At 44.9% G+C, this 27323-nt stretch overlaps 4 protein-coding genes across 4 annotated transcripts in view; 2 read left to right on the top strand and 2 right to left on the bottom strand.

The window, feature by feature from the left end:
- LOC309549880 (uncharacterized protein) lies at positions 1-26164 on the bottom strand (the record flags this gene model as incomplete). Its single annotated transcript, XM_082250374.1, has 3 exons — positions 1-18; positions 1056-1274; positions 26060-26164. The coding sequence occupies 3 exons, from the start codon at positions 26162-26164 to the stop codon at positions 1-3; spliced, it is 342 nt and encodes a 113-aa protein (XP_082106500.1).
- Positions 1-27323, top strand: part of LOC309550684 (uncharacterized protein) — a 1024308-nt gene that overhangs the window by 644987 nt on the left and 351998 nt on the right. The gene's annotated exons all lie outside the window — the stretch shown is intronic.
- The window catches only part of LOC309550736 (uncharacterized protein), an 851482-nt gene that overhangs the window by 328095 nt on the left and 496064 nt on the right, over positions 1-27323 (bottom strand). The window lies entirely within an intron of this gene.
- Positions 1-27323, top strand: part of LOC309550715 (uncharacterized protein) — a 523380-nt gene that overhangs the window by 310057 nt on the left and 186000 nt on the right. The window lies entirely within an intron of this gene.

The raw sequence follows: 27323 nt of genomic DNA on the forward strand, positions 1-27323 counted from the left end.
TCAGTTTTCTTGTTGAAACTAAATAAAGATTCATTACAAATAAATCATCAGATATAAAATGTCCAGCTGGTAGGAAATGGGTGTAACAAAAGAGAATCCATATTATGTGTATATATCGCAGTGGGTAGAGGGGAGCAGAAGTCAGGACTATGTAATGTACAACATAGAGTATATAGTGCAGAGGTCAGGAGAATGTAATGTACAACATAGAGTATATAGTGCAGGGGTATGTAATGTACAACAAAGAATATATAGTGTCGGGGTCAGGAGTATGTAATGTACAACATAAAGTATATAGTGCAGAGGTCAAGAGTCAAAATATTTGTGTTCAATAATCAGTTGCAGAGGTCCCACACTGCTGCCTCCCACCTCCTGAGACTGCACTCAGTGACTTGGGTGTGAGACTATACAGACTTATCCCTCCACCCGGCACAGTCAGAAAATAACAGAGCAAGAGAGAATTGTTCTGTCAGAGATCTTGGTAGACCCGGACATGGGGCAGAAGACCCAAGGTACATACCCCAGGTGTCTAGGTCAAGCAGCGTCTATGGTGTTTTGCTGCCAGCTGAACCTCAGAATCCCCATAAATCCAGTCTAGATACATAAATTGTGTCTGCAGCACAGAGAAGGAAGATTATCCGAGAGAAATACAGGAATACAGGACGGGGAACACAGCTCAGGAAAGTGACCAGGGGATTACAGGCTGATATCACCCAGTCCTTGCTCTACTCTGGACCAATCAGTGAGTAGTATGGGAGGAGGAATGTATTTAGTGTTAATGACCCACCTGTGCTGATCTCTGTAGGAGTGTCCTCCTCTATAAATGTCCCTGTTATTCCATCCTCCTCCATAGACTGCTGATCATCCCTCACATACGTCTCTTCTTCTTCTGCTTTAACCTCAAATTCTATATCGATTGGATCTCCACTCTAAACAAAGAAAATGAGAGAGAATATCATCTGGAAGATATAAGCTTTTATATTGTAATTTTATATATAAAAATAAAAACACATCCTCTCCAGAAGTCCATGTTGTAGATGCTCCAATCCACCAACCTTGTAACATTGAGGGATGGTGTGACCTTCCTGTGTGGAATCCCGGGAATACAGAGGACGGGGACATCTCTCTGGTGGGTTTCTGTAGCTGGATGACTCCTCCATGGTGTCCTGATACAGATCTTTGCATTCCTTTAGAAACTCTGACTCCTCCATCACCCCATCCTCCTCTTTTATCTCTTCTTTAACCTCAACTTTAGAATCTCTCAGGTTTCCACTCTGAAGATATAATAAAAATGACATCAATGGTAACAATGCAGATAATGTACAGATCCTAATGATACTATCAGTGATTGTTCCTCATCTACCTGATGATGGTGGGGGATGGTGTGATCTTCCTGTGTGGAATCCCGGGAATACAGAGGACGGGGACATCTCTCTGGTGGGCTCCCATTACTGGATCCATCTGTAGGAAACACACACACTGACTGAATACATTGTTTCTATGTGTTTATCAGATGATGGGGGATCTAGGTGGAGCCTCCGTACTACTCTCTCCTTTACAATAAAGTCTCCTCTTACCTGGTGATGTGAGGGGAGGCTGATTCTCCATCATGACGTCCTTTCCAGCACCGCTCACCTCTCCTGTCAGCAGCTCGATGATCCCTCTGGTGACTTCTAGAATCTTCTTTTTATGTCCCAATTCTATCAGGGAGGGAGGTGGAGGCAATGTGATGGTCATATGATCTCCAGACTTCACAGGAGGAAAACTCTAGATTTGAACACAAATAGTAAAATCAAAAGACATTCCCAGAATCCTCCTCACCTCACTGGTCAGGTCTCTTTTTTATTTAAACCCCACTTCATGCTGAGGTTTCTGATATTACATACAATGCAGGTCCAACAGCCCTACTTTGAAAGTAAGGAGGCCTGGGGTTCAGCCCACATCCTAAGAGCACCAGAAATAAAGAGTCGGATAGAGGGATATTTGAAGGAGGAGCTGTGAGGTCAGTGTGATGTCATAGGATTCTCTGACTCTGATTGGAGGGAAATTGGGAGGAGGAGCTGTGTGGTCAGTGTCATGTCATAGCAGTGGGGGAATTACCAGGGCTGCAGCAGTCGCACTTGCTGAATAGGTCCTGGAGTTCCACCACTGTAGGGGGGCCCACCGCTGCTCGGGAGATAGTACACTGGTCATTAACGTGCACTCTCACAGGCACACAGTCCCCACCCCGCCCATCCTCTCCACCCGCAGTTATGGGTACTCACAGGCACACGGTCCTTGCCCATCCTCTCTGGCCGCCCATTGAGTTCAGTAGGGAGATAAATGTCGGGAGACTGAAAGAGAAAATCAGCTGACCCGGGCTGGGCCAGTAGAGTGAAGGGGGAGGAGCTCTCCACCGTGTAAGGAGACCCCATGATGGGATAGGAGTTACTGGAGACACAGGAAGAAAGCTGAAGATACACTGAGACCTAGTAAGGAGGAGGGACTGAGTGATCTGCAAGGGAGTGACACTGATCCCATCCTCAATATCAGCACTACCACTGATTCCCAACCCCCCCCCCCTCCATACATACACCAGAACCACTGCTGCCACTGATTCACCCCCATACACACCAGCACCTTTGCTCCAACTGAATCTACCCCCACCCACCACCACTGCTACCACTCATCCCATCCCCCCCAACCACCACCCTTGCCACTGATCCCATGCCCCCCATCCCATCCCCCCACCACCACTGCCACTGATTTCCTTCCCCACACCAGCACCTTTGCTGCCACTGAATCCATTCCCCCACCACTGCTACCACTCATCCCATTCCATCCCCCCCAACCACCACTCTTGCCACTGATCCCATGCCTTCCTCACCACTGCCACTCATCCCACCCCCCCCCACCACCACTGCTCCCATCTCCCCCTCACCGCTGCCACTCACCCCCCCCCCACACCACCACCACCGCTGCCACTGATTCCATCCCATTACCCCCCGAACCACCACCCCGTATCTCATTCCATCCCATCCCCCGACCATCCCTGCCACTCATTCCATTCCCCCCTTTGCCGCCACTCATCCCATCCCCTCCACCATTGCTGCCTCTCATCCCATCCCACCACCACTGCCACTTATCCCTTTCCATTCCCCCCTCCACCACAGGTGCCAATCATCCCATTCCCCCACCACCACCGCTGCCACTGATCCCATCCCCACCCAACCACCACTGCTGCCATTGATCCCATCACCCACCACCACCGCTGCTGCCACTCATCCCAGGGGAGTAACTAAAGGGGTCACAATGGTTGTGGCCCATGTAATTCCCCTGTACACCTGGATGAGAAGGGGGGGCATATAGAGGAACAAATCCCTCCATTTTTCACCTGCAGCTGCTAAAAGCCAAGTTCTCCTCCTTTCCCTCCCATAGGCATTCAGCGGCTGCAGGAGGAAAATGGAGGGGATTTTTTCCTCTATGTGTCACCCCCACTGCCCCTCCTATCCAGGTCCTGCTGCCCTCCAACCCCCGTGATAAGTGGGAAGGGCCCTGGCCCTTCATGGTTTCTTGCACTGGGGGTCTGAAGGTTCTAGTTATGCCTCTGTGTCATAGGATTCTCTGACCCTGATAGGAGGAACATTGGGAGGAGGAGCTGTGTGGTCAGTGTGGTGTCATAGGATTCTCTGACCCTGATAGGAGGGACATTAGGAGCGGGCAGCAGGAAAGGCTCCGCCCCCTATACGCGTTACGTCTTTGCCGACAGGGCGCTGACTTCAACAGTAGAGCTCTAGAGAGCATTCGATTTCTTTCTGCTTTTCTGCTTATGTGGTGATCTCTCTGTGCCCTGTGTGAGAGCGGCACCATCGTGGTTACCTGGTCCCAGTGCATCTGTTAGTGAAACCTCCACACCATCTGGTGACACCTGCCTGTGACCCCTGAGGGGTAAAAGCTTTGTTTGGCTTAGGTCTCTGGGTCAAAGTTTAAGGTGAGAGACTTAGATCTCTGGTGGCGGTGGAGTGGAGCACAGTATTTTGTACTAATCACGTTATTGGGTGATCACAGTTCTGGATACCGGAATGCACCTATGATTTATGGACACTGAGATTGCACTTTTTATTGTATACACAGATTGATTTCCGATATATGTTACACTTTGTTTCTGGATACCGGAATGCACTTATGTTATATGGACACTGAGATTGCATTTTCTATTGTATACACAGATTGATTTCCATTATATGTTACACTTTGTTTCTGGCGCAGCACCTTTTAAGTTTGATCAAATTGTATTGTGTAAGTGAATAACACTATTTTGTGTTAGCTGCCGGATTATTTATTTTATACACTGTTTTGGGTTTGTACAGTGGTTGATTACTGTATATCCCTGCACTAAGATTAATTTATTTATTTTTTGGTTATAACTGCGCTGATAGTTTTTCTGCACAACATTCATCATAGCATTGTGTTTAAAGAGGAAGTAAAGTAAAAAAAAAAAACAGAGGAAAAAAAGCCCTGTAAAGAGAGAGGCATAATGAGCTAGTATGCATCGCATACTAGCTCATTATGTAGTACTTACCTTAAAACGAAGCCCCCGCCGTGCCGCCACCTCAGCGACAGGACGGCGACATGTCCTGCCGTCCCGCTTCCGGGTTCGCGTCCTCCGGCCATCTGATTGGCCGGAGGCGCGATTACATCACTCCCGCGCTTGTGCGCGGGAGCCGCCGTTCACGGCACTGAGCTCTGAAGGAACGGCACGGGTGGCCGTTCCCTCAGAGCGCCTGCGCCGATGACGTCATCGGCAGTTTGCGCTGTAAATATCTCCTAAACGGTGCAAGTTTGGGAGATATTTATAGCACCTATAGGTAAGCCTTAATATAGGCTTACCTATAGGTAAAAGTTATACAAGAGGGTTTACAACCTCTTTAAGTCCTGGGGGCAACTGAGTATCGGTAGGCCTGCTTGCCTTATGGGAAAGGAGGCTGCTATAGGTGAAGAACACAGAAGCCAGCTATAGTGTCTGACCACCTGCATTAGGGGTAAGCGTGACATTGTTAGTATAGATGTAGTAATTCTACAATAGATTGATGAGGTGAGAAGGTCATTGGTGGAAAAGGAGACATCACCAAAATGAAGGAAATGTATCAGCCCTGTAAGTGGGGGAATGCTATGACCCTGAAGGGGTACATCTACGTTTCCACACTATATATGGCTGGGGAGAGCATGTCTTTCTATAAGTGGGTTCTTTATTTAAGTGGGCGCACTTCGGCTCTGCATTTCATCGATTGCACAAAGCGAGACTACAAAGCAAACTACTTTGAAAAACACCAAACAGACTGTAGGTGACCTTGTTTCCCCATTCCGCTCTCCTTCCTCTCTGTAACATGCACTTTCTACCAATCCTTCTGATAGTTGTGTCCTCATTCCTTAATCTCCCTTTCTTCACCCCTCTTCTCCACCCCACAGCCTGTATATATCACCCTCACTTCTGTCCTCTCCCAACTCCTGCTAATTCTAAACCCACATGCTAATAAAACCTCCAGAACCCTGAGGCACGTCCCTTCATATAAATTGCAATCCCATATTACCTCCCTCACCCTTCTGCTTCTCCCAACCTCTGGAGATTAAATTTCAAACCCTGGGCCTCCATCGCTTAACTGTATCCAAAACTCCCATTACCCCATGCCCTCTGGCAAGAGCAGCAATCCACACAATTTAGTTTCTAACCCTCTTCTTCCCAAAACAAGCCTCCCCTTCTCTTGCGCCCTTTGGAATGCCTGCTCTGTCTGTAAAACTAGCTTCTGTCCATGACCTCTTTATCACCAACTACTTGCTGTTACTGAAACTTGACTTCATAAATCCAACACTGCTGCTCCTGCTTCCCTCTCCCATGATGGCCTTCTCTGGACTCACTTACTCAGACCCTGTGGATGGAAGGGAGGTGGAGTGGGAATCCTTCTAGCCCCACATAGCATCTTTCAGGTACTTCACCCACCTGCCTCTCTGTCACTCTCCTCATTTGAGGCACATTGTATTTATCGATTTTCCCCAGTTTCTTTTAGAAGTGCTGTGATCCATCTGCCTCCTGGACTCGTATCAACCTTTCTTGATGACTGGCTACCCTACTTTCTCTTTTCTGAAATTCCAAAAATCATTCTCGGTGACTTCAACATCACTGTTAAAACTAACACGCCTACTACCGCTAAACTTCTCAGTCTTACCTCCTCTTTTGACCTGAAGCAATAGATTCATGCTTCCACTTTGATGGCAACACCCTTGACTATGTATTCTCCTTCCTATGCTCTCTGTGCAACCTCTCCAACAATCCTTTTTCTCTCTCTAAACACCACACTATTAGTTTCATAATCTCCCAGACCTTCACCTCCTCTCCCTCCAACCACCTAACAGTTACCCATAGAAACCTTCCCCACCTAACCCTTCTCTTCCCTGCTACTGACCACCTCTATGACAAAATCTCACCCATGTCCTGCCACAATCTAACCACTTCTGTCTACAATAGATCTCTGTCCTCCACCCTGGATGAGCTCGCCTCCCTCAGTACACACAGATTTAGGCCCCGACCCCTACAACCGTGGCAAACAGATGACACTGTGGTGTAAGAATAAGTCTTCTAAAGACTTCAACCAATATAAATCTGCCCTCCAAAAATACAAATCCTGTCTCCTCACTGCCAAGCAGACCTATTTTAGCACTCTCATTAACAACTTATCTTCCCATGCCCATCAACCCTTCTCTACCCTTAACGCTACTTCGTCCTCAACTGCCTTCATCCACTAACTGATCCACTGCCCAGGAGGACCGCTGATCTCAGTTCTTACACCAGTAGCCACATCCAATCACAGTTATAATCACGCCCCTAGGGACACACTTAACCCCTCCCTCTAAAAAAGTTAACCCCTTCACTGCCAGTGTCATTTTTACAGTAACAGTTGTGACAGGAAGTCAGGTAAATCTGTGGATGTTGTCACAGACAGGAGATACACTTCTGCTTGGTTTAGACAATTCACCAATTACTATAGGGTGTCGGCTGCAAAGGCAGCAGGAAAGGTAGCCAGGACGGCTTAAGGAAGTTGAAAGGCTTGAACTATTTCTAGGTTGAAGAAATAAATGAACTGTTTGCTATGTGAAGAGACAAGCAAAGGGACATGTTCAATGTGAAGCGGAAAAGGGACATGTTCAATGGACATTTGTTGTGTGAAGAAAAAACATGGACTATGGAGTGTCTGCTGTAGGATCAGCAAAGTCTACCCAACAGTAGGTTGGAGACAGACTTCCCTAGGTAGGTTCCTGTGTGTGAGAAGGTAGCCGCCCACAGTGGCAAGGATTTATTTTGTGTTTTATTTTGATGTTTTTGACGCTTGCACTTGTGTGAAGAAAATTGCATGAATAAACCAAACTGTTGTTTGCAACCACTTCTCGGCTATCTCCCTGTGTAACTAACCCCCCAAAAGGGGTCATCCACACCCGCCACCGAGCTGAATCCCCACACAGTGCATATGTATAGCAGATCTCAGATCGCCGCCATTACTCGTTAAAAAAAAAAAACAACAAAAATGACAAAAATCGTTCCCTTAGTTAGTAAACGCAATAACTTTTGCCAAAACCAATCAAAATACGCTTATTGCGATTTTTTTTACCAAAAATATGTAGCAGAAAACAAATTGGCCTAAAATGTTAAAAAATTTTGATTTTTACATTTTTTTGGGGAATTTCATATAAAAAATGTGAAAAATATTGTTATTTTTGCAAAATTTACACTCTTTTTTTGTTTATAGCGCATGATCAAAAAAAAAAAAAATCGCACAGGTGATCAAATACCACCAAAAGAAAGCTCTGTTTGTGGGGAGAAAAGGACATCAAATACGTTTAGGTACAGCGTCGCACGACCGCACACTTGTCCGTTAAAGTCACACAGTGCCGAATCGCAAAATAGGCCCTGGTCAGGAAGGGGGTAAAATCCTCCGGGGCTTAAGTGGTTAAAAAACCTTAATTGGACCCCACCAATCTTAACAACCTACACCTTATCTCCTTGCTCCCCTTTTCCTCCAAACTTCATGAATGTCTAATCTACAACCAACTGAGCGCCCATTTCACTGACAATAATCTTCTTGATCCCTTTTAATCAGGATTTCATCCTCAACACTCCACAGAAACTGCTCTCCTTAAACTCCCAAATCATCTGCTAATGGCCAAATCCAATGGACACTATTCTGTACTCCTACTTCTGGACCTCTCTGTTGCTTTTGACACAACAGACCACCCCCTCCTTCTTAAAAAACTCCAATCCTTTGGTCTCAGTGACTGTACTCTTCGCATTTCATCCTACCTATCCCACTACACCTTCAGAGTCACAACTTTACTTCCTCCTCTTCCTTTCTCCGTCGGGGTCCCACAAGGTTCTGTTCTTGGACCACTCCTGTTCTCCATCTAAACCTCTTGCCTGGGTGAGCTCATAGCCTCCATGTCTTCCAATACCATTTCTACACTGATGACACCCAAATATTTGTCTCTACCCCTCAGCTCACTCCATCAGTCTCCTTACATATAACTAATTTACTAACAGACATATAAACATGGATGTCACATCACTTCCTCAAACTCAATCTATCAAAAACCGAGCTCATAATATTTCCTCCCCCACGTGCCGCTTCCCCTGACTTCTGTGTCAAAATCAACTTCTCAACTATCCACTCGTCCCCGCATTTCAGGGTGCTAGGTCTAATCCTGGACTCTGAACTATCCTTTCTGCATCACATCCAAATCTTGCCTCCTCGACATCTCCAAAATACCCCCCTTCCTAACCAATGACACCATAAAGCTCCTAGTTCCCTCCCAGGTCATCTCTTGCCTCAATTATTGAAACTTCCTCCTCATTAGATTACCTTTACATGGGTTACCACCCCCCCTCCTCCTTCAGTCCATCATGAATGCTGCAGCCAGGGTTATCCACCTTACCAACCCACTCAGCATCTGCTACCCCTCTCTGCCAATCCCTCCACTGGCTTCTATTCAGTATCCTCCGAGCCTCTCTGCCAATCCCTCCACTGGCTTCCATTCAGTGTCCTCCACCCCTCTCTGCCAATCCCTCCACTGGCTTCTATTCAGTGTCCTCCGAGCCTCTCTGCCAATCCCTCCACTGGCCTCCATTCAGTGTCCCCCAAAGCCATCCACAACTCCGCTCTCAGTAGCATCACTAACCTAGTCTCACAATACCAACCAAAACATTCTCTTTGTTCCTCCCAAGACCTCTAGCTCCCTCGTCACCTCCTCCCATGCTTGACTCCAGTGATTTTCCTAAGCCTCTCACATCTTTTGGAAGTCCCTATCCCGATTTGTCTGTATATCTCCTACTCTGTCCACTTTTAGATAATCCCTGAAAATCCTTCTCTTCACAGAAGCCTTTCCTGCCCCACCTAACTGGAGTTTTATTTTCTCCATCAGCTCATCTCCCGCAGTAAGTGCATTTTGTATCCTTTGACACTCCCTCTTAGATTGTAAGCTCTAATGAGCATTGTAACTGTACTGTCTGCCCTCACATTGTGCAAACTGTTGGCACAATATAGGGGCGTAACTACAGGGGTTGCAATTGCAACCGGCCCCATGCTCCACCTGGACAGGAGGGGTAGTGGGGGCAGCATGTAGAGAAATCACTGTCCTCCTTTTTCCTCCTGTAGCTGCAGGAGGAAAATGGAAGAGATTGGTTCCTCTGTATGCTACCCCCGCCACTCCTCCTATACAGTTCACTTGTGTTTTGCTGTCTCTGGGCCACTGTGTGCACCCCCCCGTGCTCTCTCCCCTCTCCTGCCAGCTGCTGCAGGGGATGTGTCACAAAAGAGAACCAGGAAGGGGTCGGTAAATAATGTAATTTACCAGCTCATTCCTTGAATGGACAGAGTCATAGTCAGTGACATTGTAAAAAAATAAAATGAAATGATAAAAAAATAATACATTTAAAGTACCAAAAAATAAAAACTACTGACACCAGAGGGTGAACTTCTAGGATCGCAAAGGTCACACTTGCGACCGGGCCCTGGCATTCCACCACCGTGGGGAGGCCCCAAGATGGCAGGAAAGGGGGCCACTGCAGAATTTGTGAAAGGGTCCCGATGCGGGACTGTAATAAAGGGCCCCACAACGAGCGTAAAGGGCCCCAAGATCAGTGGGAAGAGCCCCAGGCTTGAAGGGAAGGGCCCCAGCCAGGGGTTCGGGGGGCCCTTCATGGTTTCTAGCACCAGGGCCCCGCGCCTCTAGCACAATATAAATTCTGTATAATAATTATAATATATGTGTGTATCATCATCTGCTGGAGATAAAAGACGTCACAGTGACTATGGCGGAAGAGAATGGACATGACAGGGGGGGGGGTTACTGGGTGTAAATAGAAAATAAGATCTTATTACCTCCTCTGCTGCCACTTCCAGCGATGTCTCCTCTCTTCTTTGTGCCACATGGAACTTCTAGTCTGTACCTGACATCACTTCCTGTGATTTCACTTCCAGTCTTCCATAGAGACTTCCTGTCTGGGTAGAAGTGAGATCACCACCTTGTGGAGCTCAGAGGAACTGCAGCCCTGAGAAATGCCTCTTAGTGTGAACATGGCCTTGTGCTGTGTGTGTATGTACTGTATATCCTTATAGATGGGTCATCTCCACTCCCACCAAGGGGGAGAGAAATATATTACTGCCCATTACCATCACACGCTCTCCCCCACCCCCTTTCCTGGCCAGGCAGGCTGCATGCTCGGATTAACAGTTTGGTATTTATTTCCTGGCTGACCTCACACAGTTTTTTTTTGTTTCTTTGCTTTTAGGACCCTTTTAAACACCTACTAGATTCACAGTCTGGAATGTAATTTTGGGGTACTCAAAATTTGGGGGTGTGAAAGAAAAAAGTCTTTACCACTTTCCAACCTACCTATAGCAGTTTTATTGCTACAGGGCGGCCGTACTGCTTAGAACCACGTATATAAACGTGATCCCGCACTTCCAGGTAGTGTGCACAAGTGAGCGCTGCCAGTGGCTCACTACCACTGTGATTCTACACAGCAGGTCCCGCAGACGCGATGTTGCCATCACCCGCTGATCATTGGGTACACAGGCAGAATGGCAATCCATCTACAAAGTATGTAAACAAGGCCGATTGCCATTCTGTCAGTAGGGAAGGCATGGATCCTGTGTTCCTGCAAAGCAGAGGCACTGATCCATGCCTTCCCCTAGTAAAAGCACCTCCCCCAATACAAAAACACTGGCTAGGCACACATTTAACCCTTTGATCGCCCCTTCCCAGCCAGTGTCATTAGTACAGTGACAGTGCATATTTTTAGCACAGATCACTGTATTGGTGTCACTGGTATCCACAAAGTGTCAGTTAGTGTCTGATTTGTCCACCGCAATAAAGTCCCGCTGTAAATCACCGATCGCCGTTATTACTAGTAAAAAATAAAAATTCCATAAATATATCCCATAGTTTATAGACAAGAATTTTTTTGCGCAAACCAATTAAAATACGTTTATTGAGATTTATTTTAAACAAAAACATGCAACAGAATACATATTGGCATAAATTGATGAATAAATTTAATTCTTTTTACATTTTTATTGGATGTTTTATAGCAGAAAGTAAAAAATATTGTTTTGTCAGAAATTTTTTGTTTATAGCGCAAAAATGAAAAACCGCAGAGGTGATTAAACATCACCCAAAGAAATCTCTATTTGTGGGAAAAAAAAGGACATTGACTTTATTTGGGTACATCGTCGCACGACCGCGCAACTGTCAGTTAACAACTTCAGCCCCGGAAGATTTACCCCCCTTCATAACCAGGCCATTTTTTGTGTTACTTTAATTGAAAATGTTGCCGCCGTGCGACGCTGTACCCAAATATAAATTTACTTTTTTTCCTACAAATAGATCTTTCTTTTGGGGGTATTTGATCACCTCTGCGTTTTTTTTATTTTTTGCGCTATAATCAAAAAATGACCGACAATTTTAAAAAGAAAAACAATATTTTTTTACTTTCATGAGGGAGGCGCCTGTAAAAACAATCAAGTGGCTGAACAGACCATATGATTGTTTCTATGGTGCAGGGAATCACCGGCAGAAAAAGAAGATATGTGAATGATGCTTGTAGCTCCACCCATCATCCCGATATCTTCACTCAAAGTCCATGACGTCATATGAGGTCGTTGGGCGGGAAGTGGTTTAATACAGGAGAATAATGTCCGCGCCCCCCTTAAGCATCCGCTTATTTGTAGAGACATAAACCATTTGGAGTGCCAGAATCCCAATCTTCTTCTCATTGGTATAATGTCCAGGATTTTGAAGAAAGAGGAAATTAACTTTTCAACGTTAGCAAGCATGTTGTGTGAAGGTCCTTCTTCATTATAATGACAATGTGGGGGAGAGAAATCCTCTGCACCTCCCTCCAGTACGGCATCCATATCCTCTCCATTCCCTTCTGTCTCTGCGTCATAAACTAGTGAAGATAACCCGCAAATATATCCCATTCTAGGTTGGTGCACATTATTCTGCTCACACAATCAGTGCAAGTCCAGCTGGTCACTGAGGCATCAAAAGAAACTTGAATGGACAACCATGCTCCAACAAAATACTCCTTTATTAGAATATATCCAGAAGTGACAACATGGCAGGAGAGATGAGACTGTCAACGCGTTTCACACTACAAGCACTTAGTCATAGCAAACCCGCTATACTGCTTTCTCTCTATTTAAACATACAACATCAATTACCATATTAATTAATATTTAAGCTGAACATCATAGACATGTGCAGAATGGAAACATTTGATCAGATAAATCTGTTTCGTTATTTATTTCGCTTTCTTGAATTTGTTTCATTTCACGCTTTCAGGGCAAATTGAATCGGTTGAAAATGTATCAAGCATCGTTGCAGAAGCAAAGGATTCCTCCTGGCACAGTCAGAGGCTTAAAGGTGACTGAATGTTCAAGCGTGGCCTGAAGTGCTTGTCCTGAAGGTCCAAATGTCTGAGACCAAAGCTGTACCCTCCAATCAGAAGAGGAGCAACCAGGTCCCCATAGGATATGTATGGGTGGCACAATCTGAAAAAGACCGGTAAGCAACCTCTCCCCCAGAAGTGGAGCTCTTTGCTGACTATTGGGTTGAGGATTCTCTTTCTCTCTTCAATTCTTTCTGGACTTCAAGTCGGAACTGCAGGAGCAAACCTCTTTGGAGTTAGACACTGACTCTAGAACTGCAGTTTTCTTTCATTCGGCAGACATTTACTCTAAAGCAGGAGGCCGGACTAAATGCAGCTCATTGCTATTAAAAGAAGCTAGCCCTTAAAGGATACAGTTTAAACTCTTGCAATGCAGACAAGATTGTCCAACTTGTAGAATTATTCTTTAGGATAGAATCAATATTCTTCATCCCAACTTCCATTGCATTGGAAGAGAGGCGAGGGTTAAGGCAGGTTCACAGGCTACAACTGCAGACAGATATACCCCTTAGGGACAAGTCCAACACAAAGTTACCACCAGAAGACCCTAAACCCCCCAAGGACCCACCTAATCATTATTAATGAGTATACCCCTGAAGGACACAGCATCCCCCAATGACAATTCCATGTGTATGGCTAAGCTCATGAAGGCCACGTCAACCAAATAGACTCATTATACTGGAAGACCTCTCCCTCTTCACAAGTGCCTAATCTGACATCCTGCAGTGCAGGTAGAAGTGTTCTGGTTGGGGATTGAACTGAACAACCCAGTGCTGCAAGGTGATGACCACTAAGACATTCCGCTGCTCTGTCCTTCTGTTCAATTTGCACCACTCTTCTAGCATGAGCTTCTAGCTTAAACATCATAGGGAAAAAAGGCAACACGCTCCTTTGGAAGTGCTAAAAATACTTACTTTGCAGTTACCTCTTCAGGAAGGGAGGTACAAAAACCTGCTTATAGACCGTCCTCATCTTCCTATTAGGAATTGTTTGAAGAGGGTTAAATTGGCCAGATATCTTGGTTCTCCTCCTACCTATCACAGCGCTCCTTCAGTGTTACCTACAACTCTGTCTCCTCCTCTCCATTGCCCCTTTCTGTGTGGGGTTCCCCAAGGCTCTGTTCTTGGACCCCTTCTCTTCTTTCTCTACACAGCCTCCCTTGGTCACTTGATAACCGCCCACAGCTTCCAATAACATCTATACGCCGATGACACTCAAATCTATCTGTCTACTCCTCACCTCACTCCTTCAGTCTCCTCTCACATTACTAACTTACTTACGGACTGTAATGGAACCTCAACCCACACTGTACTTGTGGACTTATGTCAGTATACGGCTTCCTACAGTCTTGAACATGGATACCAGATTTTCCACCTGCCCCCATACAAAGCTAGCCGACAACTTAGCTTGTACTGGAATCTCAGTTTATTGAACAGTCACACAGAATTTATATACAGAATGGACCTCCCCCTCCTGATCAAATTACCACACACAGGTCAGGGGTCGCCTGATCACATTATCATATGAAGATGAAATTGTATACAGAAATATAATTAACACATCTAAAGAACAACCAACACAAACAGTATAGTATTTCCACTCAGCAACTAACAGATGACAATTATTCAATCAACCTGAGCCAATTAACTATCAGACGGCCATCCTCGAGCTCCTGAAATACAATACAGATTATCTCAATACACATCTAAGCATTTCCCTGATTATTCAGGAGTCACAGATTCCATGACAACAGGCTATAGGTCTCACAGTGTAAAGTGGGTCTAAATCTTCATATTTCTTGAGAGATATTGTTGATAAATATTACTCTCCCATTTGAAGTCAACCAAACCATAAAGTATCTGTCTTTCACTCCCAGTGACGGTGAGTACCGTCACACTGACATATCAGCACGGAGGTCACACCACTTTCTCAAATGAAATCTCTCTAAGAGCTGATAATATCCCCCCCCCCCACACACCCCTGTCCATGCCCCCCTCCATGACTTTTCCATCAAAATTAGTAATGTAGCCATCAATCCCTCCCCTCATGCAAGGGTACTAGGTGTAATTCTAGACTCTGACCTGTCCTTTCAACCTCGAATCCAATCGTTATCAAAAGCTTGTAGACTTCACCTCCGTAACACCTCTAAAATTCACCCTGTGACAGTGTTCACTGTCACTGGGAAGGAAAGACAGATAATTAATGGTTTGAATTGCTTCAGATGGGACAGTAATATTTGTCAGCAATATCTCTCTGGAAATGTATGAAGATGAAAGGTTTGACTTTTCAGATTGCTAGAATATTGCAGGAGTGTCTCATAGACCATTGCTAGACAGTGAAATGGGGTGGGGTTTGTTATTGGTAAGTGCCTGCATTCCATTGTTCTATTGTTCCTGTCTGCCTTAAGATAAACTTATTATGGGATGTATATGTGTGGATTGGCTGCTGAGTCGGAGGGGGGATTGTCCCACAGTGTTTATTTCTTTGTGCATGTGTTTGAATAAACAGCTTTGAGTTATAATTCACCCTCAATCGAGAGTCCTGTCTCTTATTGGGGGAATCTTCTACAAGGGATTGCTATGCTCTTCATACTCCCTTGAATAATCACTAAGCTCTTGTAAGAGCTTGTTCCTGTTCCTGTGCCTGCTGCACTCTCTGGGGAAAGAGAAGTTCACCCACTGGAACCTTAAGCCTTGTCGTAGGTCCAGCATGGTTAGGAGACGGCGAGACCCCAATCAAGCTGCAGGGGTTTGTGGGGTCTGAGGTGGTTATGGTGTCTGGTGTTGTGATTGGAGCCCTCGGGAAGCACTAGGAGCATCCATCAATGAAGGTACCCAGTCGGGATGCCGGTTGATCCGTTACAACCCTCTACCCTGATCATTCGTATTTTTAGATATTTATTGCTGGCTGGACTATATATATATATATATATATATATATATATATATATATATATATATATATATATATATAAACTCTGTGCGCCAGTATCTTCTTTCTCCTGAAACACAGGATCTCCATCTTTCCCTACTAACAGAACGGCGATCTGCCTTGTTTACATCTGCAGACCACTGTTCTGCCTCTCTCTGGAACAATTGCCGGGTGCCTGCATTAATCATGTCTGCCTGACCCGCTAATTGGCTCCCACTGTGCGCAGCGGGAGCTATGCGCTGGAGGCGCGCGTACGCGCTCCAAGCGTGAAAATGCAGAGGACGTACAGGTACGTGATTCTGTGTAGAACATCCGCCCTGCCGCAGTACATGTATGTGGGGTGGTCAAAAAAAAAAAAAAAGGCTCCCTGATAAAGAGAGAGGCTATTATATGTTGGATTGAATGTGGAACTCCTGAGCCCAGTTGAGGACATTTAGGGCCTTAAGATTGAAGATGTGGTGGATGTCTCCCTCTGGTTTGGGAACTGTGGACAGAGTAGAACTCCTGGAACTCTTCTGGCCTTAGCTCAGTGAGATAGAGTTTGGAAGACTAATGTCATAGACAGGTTGCCAAAAAGTTTAGGTCTTTAGAAAAGGCCTCCAATGGCTGTCAATGTGGTGCCTTCTCCACTCTCCATCTCACTAATAAAACCCCAATGGATGACTCTCTATGAACTGATCACATTCCAATCACCGATCATCTAATCATTGGTAAAAAAGAAGACTCGGCACAGAATATTGTACGAAGAGTTTTTCAAGATCAGAATAAGCGATTACCACACAGTAATGATATGAATAAAATAAAGCTTAAATCTTTTATAATAGAATTAACAAATGTATTAATAATCATACATTGGTTGGACCAATAAAAAGCCGGCTACTTCAATAAATCAAAAAGGAGCAACAACATGAAGAAACCAATAAAAAAGGTTCACCAATGGAAGATAAAGGGTTAACATAAGGACTCCCAGCTGTCTGCCAACCCCACAGCGGGTCAGAGGGCGATGCGGGTGTAAACCAACCCCGAGTGGACTGTGGTGTTTTCACATTTGTTTATGGACTAAACAGTTCCACCCGTTACAATCCAGCGTCCATTTCCCGTAGTACCAGCAGGGGGTGCACTCTGATGTTTCATTAGATTTCCTTTATTTTTACACTTTCCCGCCCTTTGAACATGAAAACAGAGCCCAATAATATATATATATATATATATATATATATATATATAAGTGTGAATTCTTTGCCGTTTGAAGCGTACATAAGGAGTGAAACATTTCCCGCACTCTGAACATTAAATAGGACGCTCGCCTGTATGAACTTTCTGGATTTTAAGAAATAAACCTTTGTTTGGAAAACATTTCCTGCACTCGTAACATTAAAAAGGAGCTCACCTGTGTGTAAGTAGGTGTTCTTTCTTAGTTAAACAAGATTAGAGACGCTCGTCTGTATGAACTTTCTGGTGTCTAAACATTTGAGTGCAAAACATTTCCCGCACTCTGAACATTAACAGGGAAGCTCACCCCTGTGAATTCTCTGATGGCGGAGAAGGTTTCCTTTATACTTAAAACATTTCCCGCACTCTGAACATGAATAGGGACGCTCCCCTGTGTGTATTCTCTGGTGCTGAAGAAGGTATCTTTTTTGACTAAAACATTTCCCGCACTCTGAACATGAATAGGTAAGGTCACCTGTATGTATTCTCTGGTGGCTAAGAAAGTTTTTTTTATCATTAAAACATTTCCCGCACTCTAAACATAAAAAGGGACGCTCACCTGTGTGTATTCTCTGATGGCTAAGAAGGCTTTCTTTATGATTAAAACATTTCCCGCACTCTGAACATGAATAGCGATGCTCCCCTGTGTGTATTCTCTGATGCCTAAGAAGGATTACTTTCTGATTAAAACATTTCCCGCACTCTGAACATGAATAGGGACGCTCCCCTGTGTGAATTCTCAGGTGCTGAAGAAGGTATCTTTTTTGACTAAAACATTTCCCGCACTCTGAACATGAATAGGGAAGGTCACCTGTGTGTTTTCTCTGATGTCTAAGGAGGCTTTTTTTGTGTTTAAAACATTTCCCGCACTCTGAACATGACAATGAATTCTCTCCTGTATGGTATAAAGAAGATTCCCTGAGATGAGATGGTTTCCCGCACCCGCCGGCACTGTCAGATATTAGAGGACTATGTGAAGTATCAGGAGATTCCAATGATCTCCTCCAATGGTGAGGTCTGTCATGTATATTATGAGGAACGGGATTTACTTCTGGAGAAGATGCCATGTCATTATCTTCTGTAGTCACATCTTCCTCCGATGTCCTTCTATTCCCACCACAGAGTCCGTCTGTCAGAAGACAAGAAAAATTACCAAGAGTTTTCCACACTCATATACACTGCTCAACACTTTATAATCAGAGTATAGCATCAAGTCAGGGAAACTCCTGGGATATTCATCTTCTCAGTCAAGTAGCAGAGGGGGTTGTTACCAGCAGGTGCACTAGATGGGCAACAATGAGACGACCTCCGAAACAGGAATGGTTTTACAGGTGGAGGCCACTGACATTTTCCCTACTCATCTTTTCTGAGTGTTTTTTTCTTTTAAATCAGAAAAAGTTTTATTATAAAGAAAGAAAAGTCCATTCCATTCGGTACACAATATTTCCGCTTTGTACAGTCATAGACACAGCGATCGTAACCTTCATATATAGTCACTCCTGCATGTTTCCATTCGCCACCTCCACTGACTCCACCCACTCCCCCAACATCTCACTGACTCCACCCACTCCCCCAACATCTCACTGACTCCACCCACTCCCCCAACATCTCCTTGACCTGCGCCTTATCCCGTTCCCTCCTGTTTATTCATTCCTAGGACTAACATATGTTTAAACATAGAAGTAAAAATAACACAAAAATACAGACAAGAAACAAACAAGGCAACTAAAACAACTCCCCATCCCCCCAACCTCAGTGCAATGCTCATGTACTACAATACTTATAGGAAAATGCAAAAGGAGAACCTCCCAGGAGAACCTCAACGCGGCAGTGTCTCCCCCACACAGACTCTCACCCAGGTCCATACCCCAACCTCCCCCACCCTCTCACCACTGCTTGTCGTCTGCTAGGCATAGACTTCATTTGTTACCTCCCTAAGTATCAGGGGACCTCAACTCACCCCTCTAAGGTGACCATCACCTTCACCGGTGGCGGACCACAATCACCTCCGAGAAGAGTAGATGGCCTCTCAGTCCAACCCTGCCATATAACGCATCCTCTATTCAGGTATTTGGCTTCGTAAAACGGCAGCATCGTGTTCACTGGTGACTTCCAATACTCCACCGATGGAGCTTCGGTCTTCCCCCGATGTAGAAGAATAGCCTTGCACGCATAGAACAGAGTAACCGACAATAAAATTCTTTGTGCTCCAAGAGGTGCCATTTCCTCCACCAAACCCAGCAAACACACTGTCCGCGTCAAAGGTACCCTCAATGTGGTCCTAGGACTAATCTTTGAAGTGGTAATTCTTGTGGACCAAGGCCAGGGGTATCCAACCACATGCCCCACAACTTTTCAAATTTACCCGGACATCCACGTCTTTTAAAGATGTAGCACCCTCCTAGTCAGGTGCTAGAAAGGGAGTATAGTTTTGTCTGCCTATCAGAGGAGCAGCAGGTAAATTCTATATTGCACTCTGCTTATCAGGGAGCAGGATCTGTGAGTTAGGTCTGCTCAGTGTGCCCAGTGTGTGATTCATCTGGTCTAAGGGAGTGTCCCCAGCTGATCCAATGGGGAGGCACATTGGATGCTCGAGGGAACCTGGCCAATGACACAAAGACTTTTGATACAGCCCCAGCGATTGGCATAGATGGGTTGTCTCGGTGCATTGTTGGGTAGGGTATAAAAAGCCACGGGCACATGAGGTAGAGGTCTTTTGGCGGGAAGAAGGGTGGCGGCTGCCTCCTCCTCTGCAGCAGTGGGTGATGGTCACAGGCCTGGTTAGCCAGTGGTGTGAGGCTGAACCCAGACTGGAGGAGTTGGGGCACTGTGAGAATCTGGAAAAACAGTATCATGAGTCCAGAGGATCTTTCCCAGGGGTCTGCCCAGGAAGGAGACCACTCTGGAGTGTATAGTCAGTGGACGGGTGTCAGCAAGTACAGAGAAAGGGGGTGCTGGGGGAGTACCCCGAGGAGAAAGACAAATAGGAACACTTTCCTCAGCTTCATTCAAGTGGCAGGATGAAGTAGCGGTCTTGCCACATTCTCAATTTAGAAGTACTCTGAATTGTGAATTGTTCAGCAGTTGGAGTATCCCACTCATCCCTTCTCCTATCCCAATATGGAATAAAACCACAAAAACATCTACCCCTAGACTGATCATTGACTGAGCCAAGAACATAAAGTGTTAAGATTTCTGCAAGTTCTGCAAGCAGTTGCTACAGGTAACCCAAGGGAATCCTTTAAGTGTGAAAATTCAGCAGTCCTCTAGGGGGCAGTGCTACACCTTATATACCTTTCATTTATTTAAGAAGACTCGGGGGGGGGGGGGGTGTCGGGGCCCGTCCCTTGACTCTTTCCAACCACAGCCCCACATAGGCACACGCTCATTCATACGACTCCTTGCTGGTGAGTGTCTTAGCATTTTTTTGCTATCTCTTAGTAAATTGAGGCCTCTCTCTGTGGGATTGCCCCCTTCTCTTTCACTCTCTCATATTCTTTGCTTGCCTGACTTTCCTTTCTTCCTCTCTCATACCATCTTTGCCTCCCCTCTTTTTATCTCCATTCTCTTCATACCCCCCCGCCCCCTATTACTTACCCTCCCCTACCTCTTCCTAACCTTACTTCCCAACCTTCCCCTCGCCCCCTTCTTAACACATGGATAACATCAGGATCCTCTCGATCAATGCTAAGGGACTTAACGTCCCGGAAAAAGAGTTGAATGATTTAAACAATCTAAAATTGATATCACCTTTGTACAGGAGACCCACTTCAGGGATGACAAGCTTCCACTATTTAAGAACCGGTTTTTCCCCTTGGCCTACCACTCTACTAACTCGGAGGCTAAATCAAAAGGAGCCTCTATCATTTTTTCCAGTACGGTACCATGGACACTGCGCGCATATTCTAAAAGACCCCAATGGCTGATTTCTGTTTCTGAAGGGCGATGTTGGTGACGTCAGAGTGACTTTGACCACCTATTATGCTCCCAAGAGCCAGCAGGATGAGTTCATTACTAGAGGTATGGAGAAGCTCCTGGAGTTTTCTGAGGGTCAACTAACTATTGGGGGAGATTTTAATATCCCTCTGATTCCTGCGGAGGATACATTTCTGGGATCCTCCTCTGTCCCCCCCTGGCGTCCGCAAACGTATTGCAAAGTCCCTCCATAGCGCACAATTGATAGATGTTTGGCGCCGGATGCATCCCGGAGAACGAGACTATTCTTTCTATTCCTCCTCACCTACTACACGCTCGTATAGACTATTTCTTGATGCCGCATTGTCAATTACACGTGATCTGTGACTCTTTAATAAGCTCTATTACTTGGTCTGATCATGCCCCTGTTATACTTTCTTACACACTAACAGACTTTCGATGGTCCAGAACCCAGATGTGGAGACTAAATGAAAGCCTACTCCAAGATTAGACTGTTTTGACAGATGTTACTAAAGAATTAGACCATTTCTTTCAGACTAACACCATTGCAGATACTGACCCTGGAATCATTTGGGAGGCACACAAGGCAGTGATTCGTGGGGTGCTCATAAAGCATGGCTCCTGGATCAAAAAACAGCGTACAGCACAACTAGACTCCTTACTCCAAGCTTTACATGCATTGGAGACCCATCACAAACACGCTCTGTCACTCTTCTCTCTTCAGGAGGTAGAACTTATGACTCTATGTAGGCAAATTAATGACCTTTTACTTTACAAAGCTAAGGCAGCCATGCAAATTTGTCGTAAATTGTCATATGAGTCGAGAAATAAGTGTGGCAGACTATTGGCTAGATCCCTCCAAGAAGAAACCTATTATCTCCCGCACAGGTCAAAAAGCCACGTTACCTAGACATATCACACAAGAATTTAAATCCTTCTATGCCTCGCTATATATTTTACAAACCCCAACCCCCAACAGACCCATACAGAGGAATACCTGCTCTCTTTCTGGATGCCCTGGTTGTCCAACACTGACAGTAAATCCCTAGAGGATCCCATCACCTTGGCTGAACTAAAACAGGCCATAGGTGGTTCCAAAGTGGGGAAGGCCCCGAGACCGGATGGGTTTACCATCCAATATTATAAAACACTCTTGCCGTCACTTGGACAGTTTATAACTGACATGTTTAATACATGGGGCTCTGGGACATATATCCCCAAAGAGACTTTACAAGCTCACATTTCAGTCATCCCTAAAGAGGGAAAAAGATCTAAGCTCCTGTAGTAGCTACCAACCCATTTCCTTGCTTAATGTCGATCTTAAACTGTTCACCAAAATCCTAGCAACTAGGAGCCAACAACATCTGACGCAACTCATCCATTTGGTTCAAGTTGGATTTGTGCCTACACTTGAGGCATGGGATAACCCAACCATGGTCCTCCACCTCCTACATGTAACCACCAAGACCCGCACACCCTGTGTCCTCCTAAGCACAGACACCGAGAAGGCCTTTGAGTAAATCGGCATGTTATGTTTGTAGTACTTCGACATGTGGGCATCGGCAACACCATGCTAAATTGGATCTCACAGATGTACTCTGCCCCTGCCGCCCAGGTTAAGGCAAACGGTGTCTTATCAGACTACTTCACAATTAGGAATGGGACAAGACAGGGATGCCCTCTGTCACCCTTACTCTTCACATTATCACTAGAATCCTTTTTATGTAGAATACGCCTCCACCCCGGATATCTCAGGCATGACTGTTGGGATGACCCAGCAGAAAATATCAGCGTATCCAGACGAAATGTTATTTTCCCTCATGAATCCCATAATTTCTCTACCAAATCTTCTTCACGAGTTTGAGGCATATGGCACTCTGTCCAATCTAAATATCAACTTTACTAAATCTGAAGCTATGGGAGTAGGCTTATCAAACCCCCTCCTCCACCAACTGCGATTTAATTTTAGGCTAAAATGGATGAACTCAGCGCTGAAATACCTGGGCACTCTCATACCACCCAAATTTTCACCCATCTTCACGCTCGACTTTCTTCCCCTCCTAAAGAAAGTCCACATTCTATAAGATAATTTGAATTCTGGCCTCCATTCATGATTTGGAAGATGAAACGTTATTAAAATGTGCATACTCCCCAAGTTCCTATACCTCTTTCAAGCACTTCCAATATTCATCTCTTCACATTACTTTCAACAAGATGACACCCTACTAGTGGATTTTATCTGGGCACATAAGCGACCTAGGCTATGTAGGAGACTACTCTTGCTTCCTAAACAACTAGGTGGACTGGCAGTGCCGGACTTATGTAATTACTATCAGGCTACACAATTGGGCAGACTCATAACTGATGTCATCATGGTGAAGCAAAGCTTTGGCCCAGACTAGAACAGGCCCAATGCGACATACCCCTCCATAGAGCTCCATCGTGCCACCATTCACTACCAGACTCCATAAGACGCCATCCCCTCATAGGTCACACGATAAGAACCTGCTCTAAATTATTCACACAAATTCCACTTTCCCCGACGCACTCGCCGCTGACACCCATACTGGGGAATCCCCAGTTTACCCCGGGCTACCAAGATAAAACATTCAGGACCTTGATGGAGTCAGGCTATTTCCAAGCCTCCCATTTTTCAATATCATCTAGTTGGCCTGCACTCAAAGACCTCATGGACTCCTCGGGGACCCTACCGTCTAGATTTCTGGAGAGCATCGCAACTCCATAGTTTCTTAAACTCATTGCCACCTCCCAGTGAATGCAACACACAACTTACACCCTTCGAAGAACATTTCTCTCAAGACAGAATACTAACACAGGTATTATCCATGACCTATGCATTACTGATCACACCCCAGGGGACTTACCAACCCCCATTCTTAGCTAAGAGGGAACGGGATTTAGACTGTAACTTTAATCCAGACCAACAAAAATCACATCATTCCATTTATATTTACATCATCCATCTGCATGTAAATACAACAAACCAACTTCAAACTCCTAACAAGTTGGTACCACACGCCGTCAAGGTTGAGCAGATTCTTCCCCACACTCACTGATCAGTGCTGGAGATGCCAGGAAGGACCGGGGGACACTCCTACATGATTTTTGGTTGTGTCCTAAACTAGCGGAGTTCTGGAAGACAGTTCGTGAAATGTCTCAGAGGTTTATAAACCGACCGCTCCCCAATGACCCTGCTCTCCTCCTTCTCCATGCTTCTAACATCCCGGGCCAGACCTATAAAAACTCTGTAATTTGTCACCTTCTAAATGCTTCTACAATGTGCATCCCTCTTAAATGGAAAAACCCACAGACCCTGACTGTTGGCATGTGGCTCAAAAAGGTCGAAGAAATAAATAGAATGGAAAACCTTGTTCTCTCGACATGTCCCCAACACGAACGATATACCAAACCCTGGGGTCAATGGAATATATTTGTCCTCTCTGATGAAGGCTGCTCTTTAATTAAGGGAGGCAATACTAAAGAGACCTCATGTTGAGTTTGGGGGAGCTCTAAAATATTGGAGGAAAGTATTGCTGATGTAGGGCCATAGCTTTACCAATGATAACCCTCCTACCCCCCCCCCCCTTCCACACCTCCTTACCCCTCCTTCTTCCCTCCCCCCCTCATCCCACCTACTTATCCTCTTCTCCCTTTCTCTAGGTTTCTTTTACTTCCCTCTCTCTTTCCACTACTTATTCACTTTACTTCTTCCTTCTTCTTCTATACGTTATGCGAAACTGGAACAGACAACTCCGGGTACTTTCTAGTCCTGCATAACTCCTCCCATTAGAGGAATTGTAGAACACCTCTTATTCTACGACCGATGTAGATCTCAAACGTATAAATGAATTGTCTTCAGTGTTGTAATACACTGTCTCAGCATATGTTCTATAAGGAATGTTACTGTTTATTATGCCTGGAAGTTGTCTTTTATATAAATAGAAGAATAGAAAAAAAAAAAAAAAAAGAGATCTGACATGGATCAATGATACAACCTTACCCAACCAAACATCACTAAGTAATAATGCGATTGAAATGATGACAATTTTATTGTTTGGAATATGACGTTATATTGAGGAATGGAGATGGACCTTTCATATGGTGTACAGTATCTCCTCCTCATTTGTTTGGAACAAGACATTAGACTCAGGCATGGGGCAGAAGACCCAAAACTCATAACCTAGGTGCCTATATCATGCACATTTTTTTGCCAGCCGAATCCCAGAATCTCCATAAATCCAGTCTAGATACATAAATTGTGTCTGCAGCACAGAGAAGGAAGATTATCCGAGAGAAATACAGGAATACAGGACGGGGAACACAGCTCAGGAAAGTGACGAGGGTATTACAGGCTGATATCACCCAGTCCCCGCCCTACTCTGGACCAATCAGTGAGCAGTATGGGTGGAGGAATGTATTTAGTGTTAATGACCCACCTGTGCTGATCTCTGTAGGAGTGTCCTCCTCTATAAATGTCCCCGTTATTCCATCCTCCTCCATAGACTGCTGATCATCCCTCACATACCTCTCTTCTTCTTCTGCTTTAACCTCAAATTCTATATCGATTGGATCTCCACTCTAAATCAAGAAAATGAAAGAATATCATCTGTAAAATATAAGATTTATTATTGTGATATCACATAAAATCCACATATTGTCTCCATGAGTCTGTGTTTTATAATCTCTGTCTCACCAACCTTGTAACAGTGAGGGATGGTGTGACCTTCCTGTGTGGAATCCCGGGAATACAGAGGACGGGGACATCTCTCTGGTGGGTTCCTGGTATTAGGTGGCTCCATCATATCCTTGTGTCCTTCTGAAAACTCCTTCATCACTCCATACTCCTCATCCTCCTCTTTATACTCTTCTTTAACATCAATATTATCATCCCTGAGGTTTCCACTCTGAATAAATAATAAAACATTTCTTGTAACAAACATACTGTATATAAATCAGAACTACCAATAATTGTCACTCATCTACCTGATGAGGGTGAGGGATGGTGTGACCTTCCTGTGTGGAATCCCGGGAATACAGAGGACGGGGACATCTCTCTGGTGGGTTTCTGTAGCTGGATGACTCCACCATGGTGTCCTGATACAGATCTTTGTGTTCTTTTAGAAACTCTGACTCCTTCATCACCCCATCCTCATCATCCTCCTCTTTTATCTCTTCTTTAACCTCAACTTTAGAATCTCTCAGGTTTCCACTCTGAATATATAATAAAAATGACATCAATGGTAACAATGCAGATAATGTACAGATCCTAATGATACTATCAGTGATTGTTCCTCATCTACCTGATGATGGTGAGTGATGGTGTGACCTTCCTGTGTGGAATCCCGGGAATACAGAGGACGGGGACATCTCTCTGGTGGGTTCCCATTACTGGATCCATCTGTAGGAAACACACACACTGACTGAATACATTGTTTCTATGTGTTTATCAGATGATGGGGGATCTAGGTGGACCCTCCGTACTGCTCTCTCCTTTACAATAAAGTCTCCTCTTACCCGGTGATGTGAGGGGTGGCTGATTCTCCATCGTGACGTCTTTGTAGAAGTGGATCTACAGATCCTCAAACATCAATCCATATACCCAAACAGTTTTTGTATTTAGTGGCCATCACTCACCTGTGCTGATATCTGGAGAAGATTCCTCCTCTTTAACTTTGTCCATCATCCCAACCTCTTCCCTGAACTGCTGATCCCCCCTCACATACGTCTCTTCTTCCTCTTTAATCCCATCTTTTATATCTATCAGATTTTCATTCTAAACAAACAAAATAGCAGGGAATGGTTTCTTTAAAATGTGAGCACAAAAATGGATTTTTGTAAAATCTTACCGTAAAATCCTTTTCTCTTAAGCTCATTGACAGACGTAGTCCTCGTTGATTAATAACAACTCGGGTTATACTGCCCTCTACAGGAGTAGGACTAGACAGGAAAGAAAATGTTCTGGCCACACCCTAGGGGCAGTCCCAGAGGGTATATCCTCTCACTTCCTGCTACAGCAAATCAGTTATGTCACAAAGCAGTGTTTAGAGAATTTAACCCAATCCAACTCAAAAACAGAGGGGCGGGTACTACGTCTGTCAATGAGCTTAAGAGAAAAGGATTTTACGGTAAGATTTTACAAAAATCCATTTTTCTCTGTCGCTCATTGACAGACGTAGCCTCGTTGATTAATAACAACTCGGGACGTCCCAAAGCCATACCACAAATGAGGGGTGGGATAACAGAAATC

The sequence above is a fragment of the Pelophylax lessonae genome, assembly GCF_965119305.1.
Source record: "Pelophylax lessonae genome assembly, chromosome: 3".
NCBI classification, from domain to species: Eukaryota; Metazoa; Chordata; class Amphibia; order Anura; family Ranidae; genus Pelophylax; species Pelophylax lessonae.